This window comes from Falco cherrug, chromosome 13 (genome assembly GCF_023634085.1).
Source record: "Falco cherrug isolate bFalChe1 chromosome 13, bFalChe1.pri, whole genome shotgun sequence".
NCBI lineage: Eukaryota > Metazoa > Chordata > Aves > Falconiformes > Falconidae > Falco > Falco cherrug.
Window position 1 is genome coordinate 11304001 of NC_073709.1, and position 23859 is coordinate 11327859.

Consider the following 23859-nt stretch of genomic DNA (forward strand, 5'->3'; position numbering starts at 1 on the left):
ACCTTCAATACTTCGCTAGTGTTTTTTCACAACATAGTTTACTGTCTTCATTATTTTTCTTCTGATCCCCAGTCTCTCTTACAGCTTCTTATATTGCACCCTGAGATCTGTGGCTTTTACCGCTACTGAGATTACAGAAGTAAAATCAAGGGGTCTGACAAAGATGTTAAAGAATGGGGAAAACAAACAAAAAAAGTGTTGGTAGACCCAAGGAGAAAAAATAAAAAATCAGAATACGTGGTATTTTACTGGGTAGATTAGGATTATCTTGGACGTCAGGAAAAGGCTTTTCATTGAGAGGATGGTTGGTCGCTGGAAACGGGCTCCCCAGGGAAGTGGTCACAGCAGCAAGCCTGTCAGAGGTCAAGGAACATCTGGATGACACAACTGAGTCATGTGGCTAGTTTCAGGTAGTCCCGCAAGGAGCAGGGAGTTGGATTTGATGATCTTTATGGGTGCATTCCAACTTGAGATATTCTACGATTCAGTCTTTGACAGAGAAAGAACACTCCAACTAGGGGTAGCTGCACACAGAACTGAATTACAGAACCTTTGTAAATCACTTCAAACTTTATTCGGTGTTTCAGTTAAATCCAGCCCACCAGTCAGGAGATCAATGATAAATGCTGCATAGCACACCTCATTAATGTAAATGTCTGAAACTCTGGACACTGTCTGCAGGTGATCTGTGCAGCTGCTGAATCTAATTGTTTTAACTAAGCCCATTTCCTGGTGTTCTGAAGAAAGTTCTCTAATCAATCAGTACTTCCTCAAATTAAATTCTAACTGGTCTTAAATTTGTTTGCTTTCTGTTTAGGCATGTTGCAGGTGGAGGGTGCTATATGAAATCAAATTTCTCATGTGATTCCCATAACAAATTGTTCCCCTTTGTTCCATGTGTTCAGGTGATGTAGCCCCATGGAATTATTCACTTCCACCCGGCAGTGGAGTTTCAGTACTTTTATTTTGAAAGTCTCTTTAACAGCTAGTTTAAAACAAGTGAACAAATTAAATGTAAAGTCTTCTTTATTAAATAACTCAAAATGTAAAGCAAACTATGCGATTAAGAAAGACAACATCATGGTTCCGAAGGATTTTTACAGCAGAAAACAAATGACGGCAAATGAGCATTTCAGTCTAGCAGCCAAACCGTCCTCATTTTTACGGAGTTAATTTCGGTCCTCAAATTGTGACTTGTTTTTTAAAAGATATGCTGCTAGAAATTCAATGGGATTTGGCGGTCTGTAAAGAAAAAAAGTAAATCAAAAGCAATTATTTTTTATTCTATGAAATGAGGTAGTTGAAGAACTAATCACCTTCCCTTAAAAGCAACGTAACTCCTCCCAAACACTTAGAAGCATTGATTCAGAGATGACCAACTACCTAGGGTTACCCTGTAAATTTCCAGTTTGTCTGATGAGACAGTTTTTAGTGAGGGGTCTTAGGCCATGTTGGTTCTATGTTACTAAACTGCTAGAACAGTTACATACCTAGAACTAAGGTATAGTCTGTAAGCATAAATACTCTATGTACGTCATTGGAAGTTACATGCATTTGCCTATACCTTTAACTCATGCTATATAAAGTAAAAATTAATGGAGCTGTTTTCATGGTTTCTGACAACTGATATTAACACAACAAAACTTACACAAAAACTACCAAGTTTGAGAATTGGGGTAACCTGCAAGTAGTCAATAATAAACACTTTGGATCACCAGCCTTAGTCCACAAGTGTTTGGTTTTTTTTAAAAAAGAGCTCCTCCAGCTACAGTGCATGAATCCTGCTAATCTGCATGCTGTCTGCAATATAAACGACAAGCTTACTTATTTCACACTGAGTCAGACCAAAGGTCTGGCAGTGAGCAAATATGCCTATAAAGAGCATTAAGAAAAATGGAGCAAGTCTGTAGAGATACTTCTCTGGACCATCCTTTTGGCTCCCAAGCACATACATATTTCTGAGCTAGCACCTTTAATAGTCTTGGGTGGATTCCTCTACAACTTTCACCAGTTAGTTGCCCCTTAAGCCCAAATAAAGTGTTAACATCCTCCACCCGAGGCAAAAAATGATACAGCTTCATTATGTGACCTGTGAAGGATCACTTCCTTTTGTTTATTATGAATTATCTACCTGCTTCACTTACTGCATCAGAAGAGATAATAAACAATCCATCCCATCATCATCTCTATGCTATTTGTGATTTAAGATATTCCTAATATACTCTTTCACAGAAGTCTCCTTTCTAGGTATCATCTATTCAGTCACTCCATATACAGATAGCGTTTCATATTTCTGACTGCCTTGGCACTCTTCTAACTTTTTCCATATTCTACCAGAATACAGGGGAATTGGAATTACAGACAATATTAAAAGATAATTTAAATTTACAATGTTCTTGTATGTTACGCTTGGGTTTACCCCTTCAATTTCTAAGTCCTAACGTTCAGAATTTATTTTTGATTGAGCAATGCACTGACATATACATTTAATGGTTTAAAGATACTTTTTCACAAGGGTAATTGTCAACTCTGAATATCACTTTGTCACTAGCATTAGGGTATTTATTACCCTCCTAGGTACATAATTTTCTCTTTATGGGTATTCAGTCTTCCACGTTTTGTCACAGTTTCAACTTTTCATAGCAGTCTTCCGTAGTTTCACATAGAGTTAGTGAAGTTCCTGTGCAATTATTTGCAATCAACTTAAAAAACCCCAACCAAATAGAAAAATACACACAAAAAATCCCAACCTATTCTGTAAAACTCTGTATCATTGACAGATTGTGTCAGCCACTTCTTCCAGGATTGTGGTGTTGAGCTCATTTCACCATGAAAATTTACCATTTACTTCTACCCCCTATCTTGCATCTTCCAGTCAATTCCTTATCCTTTAATCCCACAGCAACTAACTCTCTTTAAAAGCTTTTAGTGAATGACTGTGCCAGAAACCTTTTAGAAATTTAAACAGACTCCTGTTCACATGTGCTTGCTGACCTCTTCAATGAACTCCAAGAAACTTACAAGACCTGACATAAGTTGTGTTGACTCCTCCCAAATAGGTCATTTATCTGTATGCTCACTATCCTGGATGATAATTTCTACTGAATTCCAGGCATAGTCATCAGATGTACTGGGCTGTTCCCTGGACATCTCTGTATTGCTTAGAAGAAGAAATCGGCATCCATTAGTTACTTTCCAGTTCAATTTGAAGCAGACGAAGCTAGTAGTTCAGCTTTTTCACCCCTGAGGTTTGGATATGCTCAACTGAACAGCCAATTTGACCTCGGCAGTTTGATAGTTTTTTCCCCTGTATGTTCCCCAACCTCTTCTATCAATGTGACGACTCCCCATAAAGAACAGCTCCTTCCATAATGAAGAAAGATGAAAACCCCACCCCAAAACAAACGTTTGGCCGTAACACAGGTACCCAGATTCTTAGGTGTGAGGTTTCCACCTCAGGCTGCGTTTTACATTCAGTCTGCAGCAGAACTCCCACAGATGCCAACTGAAGATCTCACACTGCTCAGGTGCACACACGGGGTGTACCTTCCTGGGTGCTCTTTTGCCTTATTAGCTGTCTGTACAATGCAGTTCAAACTCACAGCTCCTTTTGAGGTTAAGATGCTGTTGATCGCTGTTCTGGCTGTAGGTACCCTGATGTGATTACGGTCATCCATACCAGCTTTTGAGAATGTTATTTCAGCAAAACTGGGAAACAGTTACATGCAGTATGACTCGCCAATAGGTCGGATACACCAAAAGGCTAGAAATTAATTCAGGTAAGATGAATAATTGTTTGCTATTACTGAAAAATAACCTTCTACATTGACTAATAAGAGACTGGGGGCATCTTAACAGCATAATCTTTACTCAAACGATAAACTATCAGTTTACTGATAGTGCAGGGTCAGCTTCATCCCTTAGAAAGTGTTTTAATCTCTGACAAAGACACATCAGGCTCGATTTTTAAATGACAAGCGGAACCCTCCATAATTCCACACTACAAAAATCTTGTGTTCAAAACTAGAACAGCTTCTTGCCTTGCTGCTATACGGTGAACTATGTGATAAAATTAATGCAAAAATACATTTTTCCCCCTCCAAAACCTCCTCACTGGAGGATCATATTCAATGAACTGTTATGCCACATGCACCTCCATGAGGAGCACATCCTACACGGTCAATCACAGCAATTCGTAAGTTTGTAAACCTGTTATGATGACTTTCTTACAACCAGCAAACTAGCAAAACTATGTCTGGTGTGCAAGGTCTGAAAAGGTGATGCACCACCCAAGTTTGAGACCTACCTTTTTCATACAAAAAGGAACAATGAAGCATCTCACCTTTCTTTTGCAAGAACAGCAAGTCCCTGTAGCAAGATAGGTACAACTGTCTGATCCAAGTAGGCACGTGTGGGTAATGACTGAAGATCCACTTTCTGCTTTGATGTTTTCTCTGCATTTATTTTCTCATTTTCTACTATCCTCTGAAGTAGAAAAAAAGTGAATCAACATTGGTAATAGCAGCCACATCTACTCTGAAGTGTTAGTGCAAACAAAGTACCCATCTCTTCACAATCCACTGGCAATAACTTCTTTAAATCTTTGAAGAAAATTTAAGTGTGTATTTTTCCTCGCACAAAAACTCAATCTTGAGGAGCGTTCTGTTAAACTCTTACGCTTTGGGGAAACAAAGTTAGGGAGTCCTAAGTTTCCTAAAACAGGTGACACTCAATCTCTATTGGTTTTATTTCTACTTTTGCATTCACAGATTTAGCTTCTACACCACTGAGACATGAATGACTACTAACAAGGGCTGTCTTAATTAAATGGTTCCTGTATGCACACACTTTTAACAAACAAAAAATGGTAAAAGCACAAGAAATTCAGGTGAAGTCTGACAAAGGGAACTCTGCTAAAGTTAAGCAATTTGAGACTGTGCTCTATTAAAGTATAGATGGACACTTTAAAGAAAATGTATGCAAAATGCTGCCAGGTGCCTTCTGGTCAGAAAGTGCTGAATCATATTACACCATTAACCATAGCTAAAAAAGGATACCCTACCACAGCCAGCAAACCAAACATACTCAACGCAACATATATGAATCTACCGGTACACGACCAACATATCCAATGGGTTATGGTTCTGTAGTGGAAGCTGAGGCATACAGACAAACACTTATTAGGGAGATGAGTCACAAAAGACATTTAAGAAAAGTTTCTGAAAAAATTTAGCATAGAGTAGGAGCTTGTAATGGAGGGAGACTATGACGTTTATTTTACTCCTTATCAAAGAAAGGCCTTCAGAGTTGTTATTCTAACCCACACTGTTACCAACAGTGGAGAGAATGGATTGTGGCTATTCTTTCTTAGCACAAGTAATCAGATACCTTGGATTACTCCGATCCAGTATTTCTATTGACAAGAATATGAAACAAACCCCTTCCTTCAATACTTCTTCAGAAAGGCCACCAAGTCCTACTCTTCCCTTCCTGTAATAAAAGTCTGGCTGAACTTTTGTGGCATAATATGTTACATAGATATATGTAATAGATAGCAATAGAATAGGTAACAATCACAGGGTATGTCCAAAAAAACCCATCTCATTAAAGGGTTTGTTATTCACCTCAGTACCATATAGTACAACGGAAGCAAGGCTACAGAAAATACATTAACAGCCAGTTATTCAATATCCAGTTATTATATCTGCTTGCTCAGTTTCCCTCAGACTTTCTTGGGAACATGACATTAGCTGAAGTTAGACTCAAGACTCAACACCTTTCTCCTTGATCAGGAATGTGACTGTCACTGTACTTTACAACAACCAAACCTTTGTTACCTCTACATTTTCAGTGAGGCCGTATTCAGAATGGGGATTTTCTGGAACCTGTAAAATAACACACAGTCAGCAAAGTGAAAATACTCTTTTTATGCACTTAGCATTATGCACATAAAACATTTCTTGCAATACCTGTGGCTGTCCCTCCATAATCTGTTCTGCCTCCATGATTTGAGAAGTAGAGTTTGCTGGATGTAACCTTGGAAAGCAATAAAAAGCACCTGGTCAGCAGGCTGAGACAGAGAGCAGCGTTAGCTGACTGACATGGCATCACCCGGTTACTCAGGCACCCTTAGTAGAGAGCAGACGGAGCTCTGTGCCCCGTCCCGCCCCCCCAACTTGCACACGTTTTTCCCGCACACTGAATTTAAACGCGTCGTAAGATTCGCGCTACGCTCGCTGAAGGAAACGGTGCCAGGATAAGAAAACCCAGCATTCACCGCTTTAACACGAGAGCCCCCAGCGACGACCCGCTCCCCTGCCGGTGCGCAGGCGGAGACACCCCTCTCCCCTCCGGGCCCCGCACGCACGCCGCGCCACAGCGCCCGTGCCCGGAGGCGCCCCACCGGCAGGGCCAGACCGGCCCCGGCTATACCTCAACCGCCCCCCGGGGAAGCGGCGACCCTCCTGCGGCCCTCTCACCCGCCGGCAGGCCCACGACTCGGCGGGGCGGTGAGACTGGTGCTGCAGAGGGACACGGAGAGCCTCTCCACAGCAACCACGGCCGCTAGCAGTGCCGTAAATTCTTTTGACGTAAGTGAAAGAGTCGCGCTGCCGCCGCCGCGCAGCGAACTGCGCCTACGCACGGCGGGGCCCCGCCCGTCCCCGGCAGCCGGGAGGGGAGAAGGGGGTGGGACGATCGAGCGGCCGACGAGCTGCGTCATCGCTGGGCGGGGCCTCCTCCCTATTGGGGTGGGCGCGTGGAGGCGGGCGAGCGGCTGAGGAGCGCGGTTGCCGGCCGGTCTGGGTTGTGAGGTGGTCAGCGTTGCCCCAAGCGGTTCTGGCTGAGGCTTTTTATTTTAAGGTAATTTTTCCCCATCGCAGCAGCAACTTGGTCCCGGTCTCTGTTAACCGTTTTGAGGAACAGCCCGAGGAGCCTTGGTTAAAGCAAATCGTGGGGGAACAGGCAGCTGATTCCATTTGCAGGTGCCCTGTCAGGACTACAGCTGGCAGGATGTTTCTGTTCTCCAAACAAGCCTTCAAAAACCACTGGCACTGGAAAGTTTTGTGGTACAGAAATCTAATTATCAGTGTGGTTTGATATCTGAGGAGCTTGCTGTGATGGTTGTGCAAAATAACTTTGCTGAAGCTAATTTTGAACTGAAAAGGGAAGTTTTGTTAGTGAAGTAACCTTGCAAAGCTATGTGCAGTACAGTTTGCAAAGCAGCGACTATTGGCTGTTAATTTTGTCCGGTTTTCACTGTTAAGAAATACACAGCTGCTCAGCTTTCTCTAGATATCAGCTTTAATCATCCTGTCTTGACTTGAAGCTATTACAAAATGAAAAAGTCAACTGCTTTTATAGTAATACTGTTACAAATTGCACTAGTGTTCAAACATCTATGCCTGATTTCTTTGATTTTGTTTTCATCGGAATCAAATTCTGTGTCTGGTAACATGGTTTGTGCTAGTAAATTTAAAAGGTCTTTATAACCTTTTTATTTTTGGCTTGAGAAAGTGGTTCCATTACTGTAGTCTTAAACTTTTTGAGAAAATAAACTTCTTGTTTTACAGTAGGTCTAATTCTGTTTTCTTGCTGCAGTGACAACAATTCATGTGAATGATCTAGCTGACACACTTAAGAGATCAGCAATATAGAAAAATAACAAAAAATACCATGTTCTCATCAGATTATGCTTCAGTGTAATTACCTAGTACTTGATTGTGATTAAGTTTGCTTACATCAGTAAGCTGGAAATAACGTTTACAGAACTGGCAGTTCTGTTAAGTGTGATAAACAGGCTTCAAAGCTGGTGCAGTCAGTCACAGATTTGCTACTTGACTGAAGGATTTAGAATTGTAGCAGAACTGCAAGCTCTCTTTGTCGATGTGGGTACCTAGTACTATCACAGCACTACCCAAACTAGCCGACTGCAACAAGGTTTTTACCATCCCATACCAGGTTAACTTCAATAAGTAGTTCTTGTGCCTTGCCCTGACACAGCCACCAAATCCCCTCAAGGTTTCAAAAGTTCATCTGCTGTCTGTGCTGTTTCTTCAGCCTCTTCAGGCCAATCCACCCTGCTTCTTCTCTCTGCTGTGTCTGGATTCTCTCTTCATCTGAGCACCTCTTCCAGACAGCCTCTCCTCATCTGGGGCACCCCTCCTTGTCTCTCCTACATCCAGGGTGCACTCCCTTTCTACTCTGCTTCTTCTGGGTTTCTCTTCCTCTAGTGTTCCTCTTCCCTCCCCCTTAGAGCTATTTAACTATTTAGCAGGAACCAGCCACAGCTGCACATTATCCATGTCAGCCAACCCACCACCCCTGAAGCCACCCCACAGCTGTGTATTATCAATGTTAATTAACCTGTACATAATTCCTCTACAATTCCTCTACATAGTGCTGGCAAACTTAGCTGATGTTGAGGAGGCTAGGTGAAAACACAGAAAGCAAAATCCTCAGGTTTTTTTTTTTTAATTAAACAAAATAGGAATACAAATAAATTCTTCACATGAGGAGGTGTAAACTGTTAATTCCATTTTGAGGTCCTCTCCTAATTTTTCAACGTGTTTAAGCAATAACATTTTAGAGAATTGCATCTAGAATACCTGAATTTGTGGTAGCAATGGCTACCCAAGGGAAAAAAAAAAGAATCCTTTTGCTCCTAGCCCCCTGATTCCCCACTTATGCACTGTCAGTTATATTCAGGTTTTGCAATGATGTCGTGTTGGGAGTAAGAAAAGGGTTTCCTAACTTGGCCTTTTGTGTAATGGTTAGTTGTGGTGTCAGGGTAGTTGTACCTAATTTCTATGATTGTGGTGTTTGCTCCGGTTCCAAAACTTTTCGCTAAGAAGCATACCACGTGCTTCCTCCTGTATTTCACGAGTCCTCAGTCTTCAGGGCAAAGCCAACTTAGGTGGATGAGCTGATCTAACAGCTACCCTTTCCAGAAAGCAGGAGGTTTCACTTCTTCCTCCACCCTTCTCTGGTGTTCATCAGAACCCTAGCTGAGCGAGGACATCTCCCTCAGTCAGTAGAAAGCCATCTATTGCTCTGATTTGTTTTTTTAAGTCTTTTTTTTTTTTTTTTTAACTACACTAATGTTATGCTAGACTGCTAATTAGAATAGTTCACAGACAGGTCCCAATGACTGCTGGAGCCAGCTTAATATAGGGGAGTAGGGTGACTGAACTCACAGTTCACTAAAATACTTCGTTGCCAAAGCAGCGAGCTGATTCTGTAGGCTCTCACTAAAAGCATTATAACTGGCTCACAGTTTCTGACTGACGTCTTCTTCTGGCTTAACAAGTTATTTCCCTAAAAGGTGCACTGTTTACTAGTGCATCAGTCTATATTTTATTGCCATGATATAGTCCCATGACTTACAAAGGTGTCATTCTAAATTTTTAAAAAAGTAAAAATAACTGAATAGATTGAGGAGTCAGGACTGTTTGAGATTCAATGTCTTCCTGTTGTCATTCAATCTATCCCTTAATTTATTAATAAACTTATTCCTTCACTAGTTTTTCTACTATTTTGCTCAGGAATGGGATGACACTTCAGACAGCAGATGGATAATAGAAACTGTAGACTGGTAATCTTCTGTCATGTGGCACATTGAACTTGATGTTTTTGAATGCTACGTAGTATTAACACTGCATGACATTTCTGGAATTTATTTGATATTCCAAAATGTATTAAATTTTTATATCAGGAAACAAAGAGGGTGGAGTATTGTTGGTTGGTTGTTTTTTTTAAAGGACAGTTTGGTATCTTGGAAAAAAATAGATTCTGAACCTTTTTTCAGTCAGGAGTGCACTGGAAAATATTTCATTATATTTTCACAATAGAAGTACATCATCCTTCTTATAAGATGCAGAAGAAGAATGAACCTTGCTGCATTTTGTTTTGGCAATGATAGGTTTACTGTCTCTGTCTCATAACGGTTCTAGGTCATGAATAGTTACTTTAGGTCATATGTTTACATGTTATTTTATATGTTAATAAAAATCTATTTTATACAGTAAGAAAAGTAATACTCAGGTCTGATGTTAAAAAACCCACACTCTCCTCGGTCACATAAGAAAAAAAATACACATTACTGGGGAAACCTCATGTACTAAAGTTGCATAAGCATAAGCAAATAAAAAAAAAACCCAGCAGTCTTATTTAGGAAAAGACAATATAACATTGGGGACAGTAGTGATTTCAGTTTGGCATATCCTTTTAATTAAACACACAATTTCTTGCTGAAAGCTAGGGAAGCTAGCTGGTGCACTGAATTATTTCATAGTGTTATTAGGCTACTGTATGCAGGCCTGGGGTGGAGGAGAGGGATGATCTGCCATAACGTCACATCAGCAGCTCTCAATTTTATTTGTAGAGCAGTGAGCGTGTGACAAAGCAAGACAACCAAAACCCCAACAAACTTAACAACCTAAAAGAGAAGCATGGGGAACGAGTTTGCTGTAGCCTTGAACGTAGCCACAGCAAAACCAGGGGCAGGTGGTGGGAACGGAGATGTGCGGGGTGCCCACCCTTGTTTGCTAGACCAAATGTATCAAAGTGTTTTAAGATTTTGAAATAACCAAAGGAGTAAGGAGTTGGAGGATCTGTCTCATTAGGGAAGATGCAAGTAAGTAAATATATAAATAAATGCTTTAATCAACAAACAATTGATAACGGTGGGTGGGCCAACCGGGTATTCATATTTGTAATGTTGGTAGAAAAATTTAGTTCAGATTTTTTTTACCCCGAACGATGTACCCATCACGTGTGCTGGGTTACGTGAGTCCCCTCCGTGTGCGGAGCCAGCCTGTCACGGCGGCTGCGGAACGGCGGGGCGGCGGCGGGAGCGGCCGGGACCCACGGGGCTGACCGCAGGCGGGGGACCCGCAGCGTTACGCCTGCGGGGTGTCTCACAACGCCGGTCGCGATAGTTAATGTTGTGAGATTATGCATCGCCTTTCCGCTCGGTGTGCGGACGCCTAACGGTCTCGGCTAGGGCCGGAGCAGGCTGCTGCCGGAAAGCAGGCCGGGTGGCGTGGGCGCGTTCCGCCCGGGAGCCGCCCCGCGCCGCGGCTCCCGCCGCCGCCCCGCCCGCCCCGCCCGGCACGCCGGGAGCTGTAGGCGCCCGGCGGCGCCGTCCCCGCCTCCTATTGTGACCGTCGCCGCGGCGCCCGGCAGCAGCGGCGTCGCCGGGGCCCTGCGCGCTCCGCCCCCCGGCGCCCAGCGAAAGGGGCGTCGCCGCGGCCTCCGCCATGGCCGGTTGTTGTCAGTCGCTGGCAGCGGGTTATGGCGACGGCGGTGAATGAATTCTCCGGGCGGCAGAGGGAAAAAGAAGGGCTCAGCCGGCTCCAGCTCTGCGCCTCCGGCCGCCGGGGCCTCACCCTCCTCGCCGCCCGGGCCGGCCCCCCCCGTGCCGCCGGCGGGGGCGGCGGCGGCGTCCCCCCACAAGCGGAACCTCTATTACTTCTCGTACCCGCTCTTCGCCGCCTTCGCCCTGCTTCGCTTCGTGGCCTTCCAGCTCGGGCTGCTCTTCGCCTGGCTCTGCGAGCGCCTCTCCCGCGGCGCCCTCATGGCCGCCAAGGGCAGCAGGGCCGGGGCCAGCGACGCGCCCGAGCCCGGCGGGGCCCCCGAGATGGTGCGGGCCTGTCACAAGCGGGCCTTCGAGTGCATCTCCATGGCGCTGCGCATCGACGAGGACGAGAGAGGTAGGGGAGCGCCCCGGGCCGCGGGGAGCCGGGCCGGGCGCTGCCGGGCGGGCGGGCAGGGCCTTCTGGCCGTGTGCCGGCGCTGCCGCTCTGAGGTAAAACCAACCGAAACCCGCTTGTGTGGGAGCCGGGGGTCGCGAAGGAGCCGGAGGGGAGCTGCGTGCCGTGCCGGTGCCCCGCTCCCCACCGCCCCGGCCTCCCCCCCGCCGCCCGGCAGGCCCGGGCCCGCGCTGAACGGCGCGGCTTGCCGAGTGCCCGCGCAGCGCGGCGGTCGGGCTCGCTGTGACAGGTGCTGGGTGCGAGGTCGGGGGTGAGGCCATTAACAGTCGGGCAGGGCGACCGTGACCAGCCGCACAACAAAAGCGCCGGGGACAATAACAAGGGCGCACCCCGGGAGTGCTGCCCTGGCGGACGGTGGCGGTGTTGGAGCGGCTCTCGGGAAACTCGGCCCCAGACTGCCCCTGTGGAGTCGGCTGGCTTCGAAGGAAAGAAATATTTCGTCGTGTTTTGGCAGGTTTTAAAAATTATGTTTCTTAAGCTGTTGGACATGCTTACTCTTAAAAAACCCTACCCCTGTGTGACCAGAAGACCTTAAGGAGGACGTCAAGGGTTTGATTAAATAAAACACAGGAATGAGGAATTCTTATTTTTTTTCCAAGGGGATGGAAGAACCCCACAGTTGCTAATGCATTTGATTTAGCCATTTATTCTAAATGTAGCAGCAGAACTCTCGGTACCCAAAAGGTAGTCCTTAGGGGCATGCTCTGTTGGGTTTTAAAATTCGCTGGAAACATTAGAATACCTTATTATACCCTTTCAGTTGACCTTTAGTGAAACAGCTGTCCTAGAGGAGGTGGTTGAAAGGGTAGAAATAGGCCTTCCATAGAAGCCACACGCTGAGAGCACCATAAAAGCCAGGGATGTGTCTTGCTTTGCACTGACAGTTTGGGAGCGGCAGCGGTGAGCTGTGGGAGGGGAGAACTCCCCGTGCGCGGCGAGCTTAGTTCCAGCAGGTGTGCAGTGTGAGAGCACTGAGGGTCACAGGAGCCAACCATGAAAGAAGGTGAGGTAGCTTCAGACTTCAGCGTCGTCAATGATTCCTCTGTGAAGAGCAGCAGTCTTGAATTATCGGGTGCCTGTTTCACTGCTGTGGCTTACAGCTGTTGGTGGTTTGAAGGGTAAACCTTCAAATACCGATTTTAATCGTGGTCTTGCTTTGTAGATCCTTTTAGAGTTGTCATATATTAATTAACTAAGCAGGCCATACATTTAGTAAGAAGTTCTTTAACACAAACAATTGCAAAGCTGTTACGACCCTGCAACTGCAATATTAATTTCACTGAGAAAGGACTGACGTTGCTTTAGTACGTAGATTTGTTAGTTTATCTGTTTTCGGTGGAATACATACATACCTTTGAATTTATCTGATCTGTAAACAAGCTGTATTTTTTTAATAGCTTCCAACAGAAAACAGTATATTAGCATAGTGCGCAAAATGGTTGGGATTTCTGGATTGCCCAATATCCTATTAATTATGTGGTGTGTTTGCTGTTTTGGAAGCTGTGCACACTTCAGTAGTTCTAATAGCACTGCTGGTAACTTTTATGCTTCTGAATTACTGGGGAAATTAATATTTTTGGTTTGGTATTTGCAAAATCAAGCTTGAAATCTTTTCCTGGAACTGAGAAGGCACATTTGGTGGGTTGACCCCAGCCAGCAGCTAAGCACCCACACAGCTGCTTGTTTACTCCCCTCAGTGGGACAGGGGAGAGAAAAGAGAAAAAATGAGAAAACTTGTGGTTCAGCATAAAAACACATTAAGAAGTGAAGGAGAGGGGGTGTGGAGGTGTGGAAACAAGTGATGTAAAGGCCATTGTTTCCCAATGCCCAGCCAGTTCCTGAGCAATGGGTGCCTTGGAAGACAGCCCCCATCCAGTTGTTCCCCTACCCAGGTTTTTATTGCTGAGCATTATGTTAGAAGATACAGAATACCCCTTTGGCCAGTCTGGGTTGGGCATCCTGCCAGTGCCCTCTCAACTTCGTGTGCACCCCCATCCCACTCACTGGGGATCTAGAGTGGGGAAAAAGAAAAACACTGAGATTGTGCTATTCAGCAACAGCCAAAACATTGGTGTGTTATCAACACTGGTTTAGTCGCAGATCCAAGACACTGCACCATAGTGGCTGTTAAGAAGAAAATTATTCCCATTCCAGCCACGTGCAAGGAATGTGACATTTGTTGTATTTTTAATGCCTTAGTCACTGAGAACTAGTAAACCATTTTGTGTGGATTCAGAGCACTACCTTTGCAAACAGCTCGGTGTGGTATATTGCTTTTAAAACTTCTCGAGTTAGAAGTTGGAGGTGAGATTTTAGTGGTGACCTTGGCATGTTTCTGACTGCTTTTCAGAATACCAGAGGTAGCTGGAATAATCTGTTTTGGTTTCTAATAGCCATAATTAACATTAGATTTACACTGCAGTTGAACCTGTTTCTATAGGTGATGGGGAGAAGCTTAAAGAAAAAAAGGCTACAGAGAGAATCAAAGTCACTCAGCTTCAGCATTGTAATTTATCTGGCTTTGTCCTTAACAGCCAGGCAGAGGCTGGCAGAGAAAGGGTAGTAGTAAAATGATTCCCAAGGTGTGTGATGTACATGACTGCAGCAAGGCACTACTCCTGCGGTATGTTGTCACAAAAAAGAGCAAAGCATGGAATTACCTGCACAGGGTAACATGCTAAATGTTATTAAAAGATTTTGCATCTGGAGCAGAGCAAGAGAAAGCCCTTAAGAGGATTCTAGAAATGTAGTGAAATATTTTTACTGGCACTAAAATTTGTTAAAAAATAGGTTTGGGACTGAAGTTACCGAAAGATTGGAGTGCTGAAGTGACACAGTCGCTGCTAACTGGCACTTAGGAATAGTTTTGTGAAACGTTACCTCTTCTGTAAGTAGCATAATGGTATCTAAAGGTTTCATTCGGAGGTGTGTTTTCTAGCACTAGCAGTGTGTTAATGCTAATCACGTTTAAATTGTAATACCTGATGTGCTGTATTCCTGTGTGGAAAGGCATACCTAGAGCACTACCTTGCAAAAGTATGTTTCCATATGCAGGCAAGTATTTTTTTAATGCAAAGTATTTATGGAAGGGGAGCAATATGAAGTAGATACTCCTATCTCTTTGATGGGTTATTTGCTGTCACAGTGTCAGATAATATAGGTTAGGCATAGGCATATTCACAGTTTTATTTGCTGTAATATCTATTTAGGACATTGTTGGTACAGAGGTGTACTCTAATTCTGCATATATTGTACATCACGTGAAAGTTGAGACACACCTGCAATACGAAAGTTTTATGATAAGATGAGCAAAGAAATGCCCCCATGACAAATGAGCTGCTCTGTGCAAAAGGTAACCAGACGAAAAGTGTCTCGTCTCACTCATGTAGTATCTTAGACTCATTGCATTGCTTCTTGAGTTTCTTTGGTGTTACTTTAGCTTTGGCTGTCATATGAAGATATGAGAGACACCTCTCAATTTGATGTTCCAGAAATAAAACCTGTTAATTTCTGATAATTTCACCTTTTCTGTTGTGAATGAATATATGTAGGCTAGCTTTTTAACCTATATTTTGGTGTTTGGTTTTTTTGGGGGGGTGGGGTGGGGTTGTTTTTTGGTTTTGGTTTTTTTTGGGGTTTTTTTGTTTTTTTTTTAGGGGACCACTCTCTCTAAGGCAGATGGAGAAATATTCCTAATACAGGCAAAAGTGATTTGAGGCTGGTGTAGTACCTGTTTTTAATAGAAAAGCTTATTTGAAACTAAGTAGATGGAAAGTTGACAGTGTCCCTTTAAGTGTTTCTTTAAATTGTAGGATTTGGTTCAAATATCTCTTCCTTCCTCTTACTTGTTTTACCTAGCATTATATGGAACCATTCCTAAGCTTTAATTCATAACAGAAAATAATGGGTTCACTTCCTTTTTAAGCAGGACAAAAGGAACAAGCTGTTGAATGGTATAAGAAAGGAATTGAAGAACTGGAAAAAGGAATAGATGTCTTAGTAATTGGTCAAGGTAAGCCAGTTTTGAGTTTTGTGGAAAAGATTTTCGTTTATGGCTTCTTCAAAGTGAGGAATCAATATTTTTAAGTATGGTAGGTGCTAGGAGCGGTCTGCTGTATGAATTAATTCATAAGTGTTTCTGATTCCTGTTTTAGCTGTAGGTGAACACCGTCCATTTCTCTGTTCTACCATAATGTTTTGGTCTGTAACACATGCAAATCTTGCTTCAAATATTTTCAGACAATCCAAAATCATAAGCAGTTCATGTAAATTCTCAAGCAAAAACACTTGATTTCTTATTGAACGGGAATGCCAAAATATTGAGTTCTGATTTGATTTGCCAAAGTTGGCAGTTTGTGTTCTCACTTATGCAGAGTTTTATATTCCCTTCAGTGTAACTAAAAAAGAAACACCCCAATTTGGAATGGTCTAGCATTGTGTTTCTGAATAGCTTATGCCAAAATAGCTGAATGTTTTTAACAAAGGAAGAAAGCCATCTGTGTATATGGAAATGTTTTTAAGCTGTAGTGTAGAAGCAGGTATGTACCATAGAGAAATAGGTGTAACGAAGGACTTGTTAAGAATTTCTGCCCTCAAAATAATAAAACAATTATTTTGTATATATTATATAAATATATTTTTAATATAAAATAAAATAAACTTCCCAAAACCCCCAAACTTGTAACTGCTTTTGCAGACTGCAGTTTTGTTCCTCAACTATGTTTAGAAATGTTTGTGAACAGTATGTGGTGATGTGTTACTTATGCAGCAGTGCCAGTGGCATTTGATACAACCTGTCTAAATTGCAGTTAAAAAAAAAAAAGCTTGACTTGAACAGACATATTTTATTTTTATTTTTTTTTTAGGAAATTGTGATATTAATGTCTATAATTCTGTGTGTTTTGAAATGTAAAGGGACACAGTCAACTGAATTTAAAGATGTTAATTTTGCCAAAGTGAATTACTTCAAATTGTACTTGCCTCTCAGTCACTTTTCAAGCTTTTTAAAAATCTTTCTTTATTTGACTTCTGTTTAAAAAAAATGCAGTGACAAAGAACATCTCTTAGGTCAGCATGAAGTGTTAGAGAATATGCAAAGCAATGCTTGGGTTGCCGCCACTCTGTGAGCAATATTGTAAAGCAGATCGTGTCAACTAACTACATTCTTGCTTAAATGGAAGGCTTTTAGGATTTTTCATTAGTTTTGCAATGAAGTTCCTTAGTGCAAGGGGTAGATAAGGGGTGGGAGGAAGAGGAGGGAAGGCTGGGTGTCGGTATTTTAGCACTTAAAAATTTGCCAAATTGTGTTTTAACATCGATTTTTCTTTGTAAGGTGATCAGTGTGAACGGGCTCGACGTCTGCAATCTAAAATGAGGACAAATTTGGCAATGGCCAAGGATCGCTTGCAGCTTTTAGGTACCAGTTACAATTCATGACTTTGGAAAGTTTGTCATTATTTGCACAACGTTATGTAACGCATTCTTCTAAAATACTACTTTATTAAAGTGAAGGAGTTGTTATCTGTGCAGCGTCTCTTAAGTTTGGGTTTTAGCTGAGAGTAAGCAGTAACAGTTTTCAATGCTGCTGATGGATTTTGAAATTGGAATCTCACTTCCCTATACCTTAGAAGTAGGATTAAAAGTGACTGAGAATCTTCTATGTTATAGCACGCTTGACTCATAAACAGAGGAAGTCCTGACTAACTTTTGTTGGAATTAGTTTAGAATTTCTGTGCTAGAACAGCAGTAAAACTTACTGTTGCTGATCATGAGTGCTAAGTGTGCCTTCTGTAACTGTAACTGCTTCATGTTCTGTTAATTCTGCTGTCACTTATATAACAATTTTCTTGATTAGTGGTATGTGCTGTAATAATAATTTTTTAGCATTATGTAGACCGTAAGGTCAAATCCTCGTTCTTGTAGTTTTTATCTAGTAATGTTCTATTTTAAGACTAGCAGGTAAGATGACTTCTTCTCAGAAGCATAGTGTTTTATAGTTTTAGCTTTATCAAAACTAAGTGTCATAGATAAGCTCTTAACGGACAGAATAGAACAGGCAGGATTGGAAGTGGCATCTTGCTGTGCGTGATAAACGGAGATTGCACCCATCAAGCAGCAAACCCACAGCTTTGTGTAGGGCATCCTCTAAACTGAGAATTTTGGAAACTCTTTCAGTTCAGGCAATAAAATTAAAGATTTTGTTTTGTTTAAATTGCTTTTTAAGGGAGAACTAACAAAGGTACTTGAGTTTAACTTGAATTTCTGCATCTTGCATGGTCTTGTTTTGATTCTACTAACTGCCTCTCCTAGAAGTGTATAGAGCAGACAGGAAAACTCATGTTCTTTTCTTCTCCTATGCTTCATGATTCTGTGGTCCTAACTGGTGATTGATGGAGAAGTTGTGACAACCACAAGAAAGTGAACCCTTTCCCCCCCACCCCACCCCATCCCCGTCCCTTTGAGTGTCCTTTGTTCTTTTGGGAGGAGGAAAAAGAAAAAAAGTGAAGGGAACGTGGGGTGCAAGAGGCTTTCTGCTTCTGTACTTTATTATGAGTGTTGGTGGAACCTTAGTGTAGCAGAAAAGGTATCTTCTACTCATTAGGGTTAAAGGCTGGCTTGTAGAGGTTATGTAAACTGAGGAACAAAAGTGTGAAAGTGAATACCTGCTGACAGTCTTTGGTAAGGTATGGCTTGTTGCTGACATCCTAACTGCAAGTAACTAGGGTTTCTTTAAAAAAATTGCTGGTTTTTGAACCTTGAAATAGCAATGCCTGTGTTTTGTGGGTAGTGCTTCGTACTTGCTTGTGTTAGTATAGCAACCCTTGCAACATTGATAAGTTGCTTGCTTTCTGTGCTCTGATTGTAAAGATAAAAAGGGTAGACATCACAGGAAACCTGACTTGAAGTCAAGCTGGTACGTTCATCTCTACTAGCAGAATGTGCAGTCACATGCTATTTGCATGCTTCGTTCAGAGTGCACACTGAAAGGTAAACAGAATAGCGTTTGTGTAAGTTGATGTCAAATATGGTTTTATTTTTACTTTGAAATTATCAGAAGTTTAGTATGTTGTTTTACATAGGTTCTTGTTCAGTTTGTGCTAAGGATCTGCCTCAAACAATGGACTGAAAGCAAAATATGGGTAGAAAGGAGCAAGTGAAGTCATCTGCCCTTTAGGAAGGAAAAAGATGTTGTTTGGAGAGGTGACTCCAATGGATTTAAATCCCTGCAAGCCTGATCATTATGGATCTATTTGAGTAATATTTGTTATACCGTCTAACTAACTTTCAGATATTGGCAGCATCTGTGTTAAATACTTTGTTTCCTTTTACATGGATTTTGTGGAAATTTAAGGTAATCTAGAGTTGAATTGCATGTGCAATTCTAAAGGTAGCTTTTACCTTGTTACCTAGAGTAACAGATACTTGTAAGTTTTTTAAGTGGCGTAGGGATGCTTTTGTAGTTGAACTCTTGAAGCTTTTAAGGTTCAATAAAGTGATTTTTTTCCTATGAATCCAACTCTTAAGATCAAAGAGTAAGTGTTTTCCTGTAGCCCTGTGGAATTTCTCCATTTTTTGAGGGAGAATAGGCAAGTCCTTTATTGCATCAGCTGGCAGAATAAGACAGACTTAAAGTAGACAATAATATAAAATATTTCATCCTGCTTCCTAGTAAGAGACATGATTGCAAACTGCCTAACTGAAATGCCATTCTCTCAAGCAAGTTACATTGGTAATACATGGAAAGTGAAAATTAAGTCATATGGATTATAACTGTCCCTTAATAGTGCTCAGTGCTTTTATTTTTTTTTTTGGAGTGTGTTGGATCATCAATGTAAATTCAGTCGCGTGATGCCACTGATGGGGGTGTGGTGTCTGATTGCATGCGTGTATTATTACCATGTGTCATCACACCACTGGTGCCTTTTATTGTTCGATCAAGAGGATGTAGGTGCTTACTGTGGATGATGGCTTTAATATTTTGAGCCCTGTTTTCATCCTGAGTCTAAATTACTGTGCCCTACTCTGTTTAAAGACATACTGTGACACAGCCTGAAAGCTGAAGTTACTCCAGGTATGTTTCAGAGCACCTCAAGGTGATTCTGTCACTTGTCAGTCCAGTGACAATACTGAGTTATGCTTCCAAGTTCTGCCATTTGAATTGGTGGTGGCCCCTGTTTTTTGTGGTCTAGGGTGTGTTAGCTGTGCAGTTATTTAAGATGAGTGGATAAATCTTGCTCTGATGGTCTTCACAGACCTGATCTCTCCTGGATCACCCATGTCAGAATCATTATATTTGATGTATTTGGAATCACAGGAGGATATTTGTTTTCTACAATACCTCAGCAGTTTGCTGTTTACAGTGAAGTGCAACACTATTCAATTCTAACACTATACACATGTTGTACCAATCTGTGTTCCCCCATTTCAGAGAACCTTTCTGTAGGGGGACAGATTCCTAAGATCAGCACAAGTGCCCTCGTTGCTTTGGTTGAAGGATGCACATGGCACATGTTTCAAATACCTTTCATCAGTATCCTCTTCAGCAATAATTCTGCCTGAGTATAGATACAGACTTCAGTGGACATCTTTTGAGATTCTTCCACTTTCTTGGAGGTGTGGTGGTGGTTTTGCTTCAGGCTCATGTTATGGGGTAACTTTTTTTTTTAATTAGAAATCAGTCACATTGAACTCAAGGTCTAGAGTTGCCTAAATAAGAAAATGGCTGCAATGGCGTTTATTTGGTAGGTTTATGTCAACTAAGTATCATCAAGGACAAATAATGAATGGGATTCTGTAAACACTTTGAAATTTTTTTTCCCAGTGTCCCTGGAGAAATAGAGAGAAAGCATTAAAATAAAGGTGATAGTGTCCTGTTAATTCCCTGGAACAATATTTAATAGCTCAATTTATTTTCATTATTCCAGTGGGTTCTACAGCTACACTGTCTCTCAAGTGGTATATTTGCTTTATGTAATTTTATGTGCAATATTAAAATTACATGTTAATGTGATGGGAAGATGGTGTGTGAATTGAAACAGGCCAACAGCTGGATTGCATCTTTTTAGTTGCAGTTTTGGAGTTCCTGAATATGTGGAACTAGCTAAGCCATTGATAACTGTGGTAAAACCCCAGTCTCAAACTCCAGTGTTGAAGCAAGTAACATCTCCTGAATTGCTGCCCAAGTCAATTGATTTAGTTATGGTTACTCACTAGAAGGGTTGGGGTTTTTTGTCAAGTTCAGAAATGTTCTCCAAAACTTGAGTATTTAATATCTTGTCAAGTCTATTAATACTTGTTTTGTTTCCTAAGCTTCTCTATGTACTTTCCATTCAGACTGCATGCGCTGGGCAAGGACTAGACGATTCCGCTGTCTCCTTCAGTAGTGCTGCGCCCACTGAAAGAGTACGCTCTGTGTGTGATCAGTCGTACTGAAAGGACTTTTCTTAGACTTCTTCAGAGGGAGGTTTCTTAGGGTAACTTCTTGCAAGTTACAAAGCTTGTGGGTGGTTGTAGGCTGTTGTGTCACTAACATTTGTTTTACCGTACCTGGCTCTTCAGTGCTTTCAGTTTAAAACAAAGTAAACCCTAGGTGCGCATCCTAATCTTGAACTTGAGCTTTTCATATTTGCCTGTAGCTACTAGATTTTCACTCTAAACCAGGTCTTGTTCAGTTGGAAAGTTATTGAACCATCGCTTAAGCTACTGGGTCTAAAGATACCTTTCAGGGAAGCTAAATGGTGAGTGATCAGGAGCAGGCAGAAGGAGTGAAGCAGAAAGACTAGAAAAGGTCTGTAACAGTCAAAGAACCAGAAGCAAGGTAGTGTGTATGCGTATTGGTTGTACAGTCTGCACGCTCTGAATGGCAATTCTTCCTCCAGTCAAGGCAAATATTTATGCTCTTGGGTGTGCACATTTTCAGTAGAGTTCAGCTTTTTTTGCATGTGTGTTTTCATGCTGCCAGAGGACATCGCTCCTCTACTTGGCAATCTCTTTTCCTGCAGCTTCTTGGTATTGTTATCTCTTGGGGTGAGAGCAGAGGGAGAGGAGCAGGGCGGGTGTGACAGTGTATGCCTTTCATCCTTACAGAACATGTTTTCCTTTTTACAAAAAAAGGTGTGTGGGTGTGTGAAATAAAGATGGGAGAGGCTGTAAAGCGTCCCAAAAGACGTAGAGGTTTTTAATTGCAGTGGGAAAAGCAGGAGTAGTAGGTGAGCTGCAGAGAACAAATAGTCCTGAGACTTAATTCTTGTTTTGTGCCATTTGCAGCCTTGCACATCTCTGCCTTATGTTTTGGCTAATTTATCAGGACTACTTAAAGTTAATTTCTTTTTCCTTAATCTTTAACTTTATAAATCTTATATTCAGATGTTTCTGAAGTTAATCCTCTTAAAGAATACAGCTTGCATGACAATTTTATTAATTTCAAGGCACTTATATTTTTAAGTAGAGATTTTGAAAGGCATCATCATAATCTGTATATGGTGTTTTGCTTGAGCAGTTGAGGTTTCTCTAAAATGTTGACTGGCTGTTCCTACTTAAGTGAAACATCTAATGTGCAGGAAAGAAATGACTCCTTGCCAGTTGGTCAACAGTAATGCCTTGGGGAGGACTTTCAGAAATGGGTTATCAACATGAATATTTAGTTAATGAAGTTGAATTAATCCTTACCATTGCTTTTGGGAAGTAACTACAATCACCAGACTGGAAGGATTGTTGTGATTAACTCAGCCATAAATGGCTAGTTTTAAAGCTGTTTTCAGTCATGCTTATAATGACAGAATTTTCTTAGAAATTTGCTAAACATGTAGGATAGTTTAGAAATACTCCTTTTATCTTTAACCCTGTATCAAGTATAACAAAGCCAAACTTGACATTTGTGTGTTCAACATACATAAATTTTCTTGGTTCATTTTTGGGTTTTGTTTGTTTATTTTGTCCTTTTTCCTCCCTCCCCCTCTGTCTACTATGTAGAGAAGCTGCAGGCAGTTTTGCAAATTTCCAAGCCGCAAATGGAGGTCTATAATGACAGTACTAACCTGGCATGCCGCAATGGACATCTCCAGTCAGGTGGGTTTGGTTTTACCAGCGCCTATTGAGGGGATGTCTCTCAGTTTCTGGTGTATAACAGGGAAAAATATGCAATGCTACGTTCTGGCCCCACGAATTTTTAAAAAAGATGTTTTTATGTTTCTGTTTTTAAAGGCTTTATATAAAATATATTCCATCCTTTCTATGGCTTTGACAACACTGTTTTGTTTTGTAGCATTCAGTTCTCTCTTACAATGACTGTCCTAGAATCCAAAACTATTTACTAAGACAACATTTTATAAAATGTATTATGTTATATTCTTAAAGGATTTAAATTAAACCTGTTTTAGAAAGGGCTAAAGTCAATGTGGGCTGCGTAGGTTGTATATTGTGCCTACATAAGTAGTTCTTCCTTTATGGTGGTTGTGAGAGTGAATGTGCATTTGCATTAAGCTGCTTTAAATTTCAGGGTTTTTTACTCTGAGGCAGTGATACACAATTAAAACAAGGTGGGGCAGGGTGGGGAGGGGGAACAACAGCTCTTGCTTTTTGTCAAAGAAAGTTATTTTTATCCTTTCCCAGAAGACTGCACCAGGGATACTAAAATAGCAGAAGTAAACTTGTTTGTCCATACACAAGAAATAAAGTTACTGTGAGGTTTGTGCGTTGTCTTCGGGGAATGTTTTAAGCCAGCAGTAAGCTATTGTCACAACTGTGATCTAACTGTAATTCATACGGTAAACTATAATGAGGTTAAATAAAATAGAGAGCTAACAAGCAATGGAATTCATAAAGCTTGTCTGCTGAGTCAAGAGTGGTGTTCAGTTTCCCAACTAAACTTGAAACGGTGCAAACCACATACTTTCCTTGCTTGTTTTCTTTAAGCTCCATTTCTGTTTCTGAAGTCATCTTGCTGTTTGGTTTTTTTCTTTCTAGTGTATGGGAAGTTAAAAGTGATGGAACTGTGTCATCATGTTAGGCACCTTTACATTAATATATGTGTGGTATTCTTATTTTGTCAAAAAGATGTAGCTAAAATGGCTCTTCAGTATACATTCCT

At 41.6% G+C, this 23859-nt stretch overlaps 2 protein-coding genes and 1 long non-coding RNA gene across 12 annotated transcripts in view; 1 reads left to right on the top strand and 2 right to left on the bottom strand.

Annotated features, from left to right (window-relative positions):
• Positions 1-945: 945 nt before the first annotated feature.
• DPY30 (dpy-30 histone methyltransferase complex regulatory subunit) lies at positions 946-6635 on the bottom strand. Of its 4 annotated transcripts, none has more exons than XM_055725965.1 (5): positions 6480-6633; positions 5970-6036; positions 5838-5885; positions 4343-4485; positions 946-1242 (listed from the first exon to the last, which is right to left on the bottom strand). In XM_055725965.1, exons 2-5 carry the CDS (start codon positions 6003-6005, stop codon positions 1170-1172), a joined length of 300 nt encoding a protein of 99 aa, XP_055581940.1. In that variant the 5' UTR covers positions 6006-6036; positions 6480-6633; the 3' UTR covers positions 946-1169. The 4 variants fall into 4 exon arrangements, with proteins under 4 accessions (XP_055581940.1, XP_055581943.1, XP_055581942.1 ...); XM_055725968.1 differs by having other exon boundaries at positions 5970-6070; positions 6480-6611; XM_055725967.1 differs by having other exon boundaries at positions 6433-6558.
• Positions 6636-10638: 4003 nt separating this feature from the next.
• LOC129737277 (uncharacterized) lies at positions 10639-11195 on the bottom strand. Its single transcript, XR_008734976.1, has 2 exons — positions 11114-11195; positions 10639-11079 (listed from the first exon to the last, which is right to left on the bottom strand). It is a non-coding gene; the product is annotated as an uncharacterized LOC129737277 (long non-coding RNA).
• The window catches only part of SPAST (spastin), a 39537-nt gene continuing 26782 nt past the window's right edge, over positions 11105-23859 (top strand). Inside the window, exons 1-4 of one of the 7 annotated variants that reach the window (XM_055725952.1) lie at positions 11105-11711; positions 15697-15783; positions 17104-17187; positions 22743-22838. In XM_055725952.1, the coding sequence (XP_055581927.1) occupies positions 11309-11711; positions 15697-15783; positions 17104-17187; positions 22743-22838 (670 nt within the window). In that variant the 5' untranslated portion in view covers positions 11105-11308. The remainder of the gene's footprint in view (positions 11712-15696; positions 15784-17103; positions 17188-22742; positions 22839-23859) is intronic. The other 6 variants (XM_055725953.1, XM_055725958.1, XM_055725955.1 and 3 more) reach the window with 6 other exon arrangements.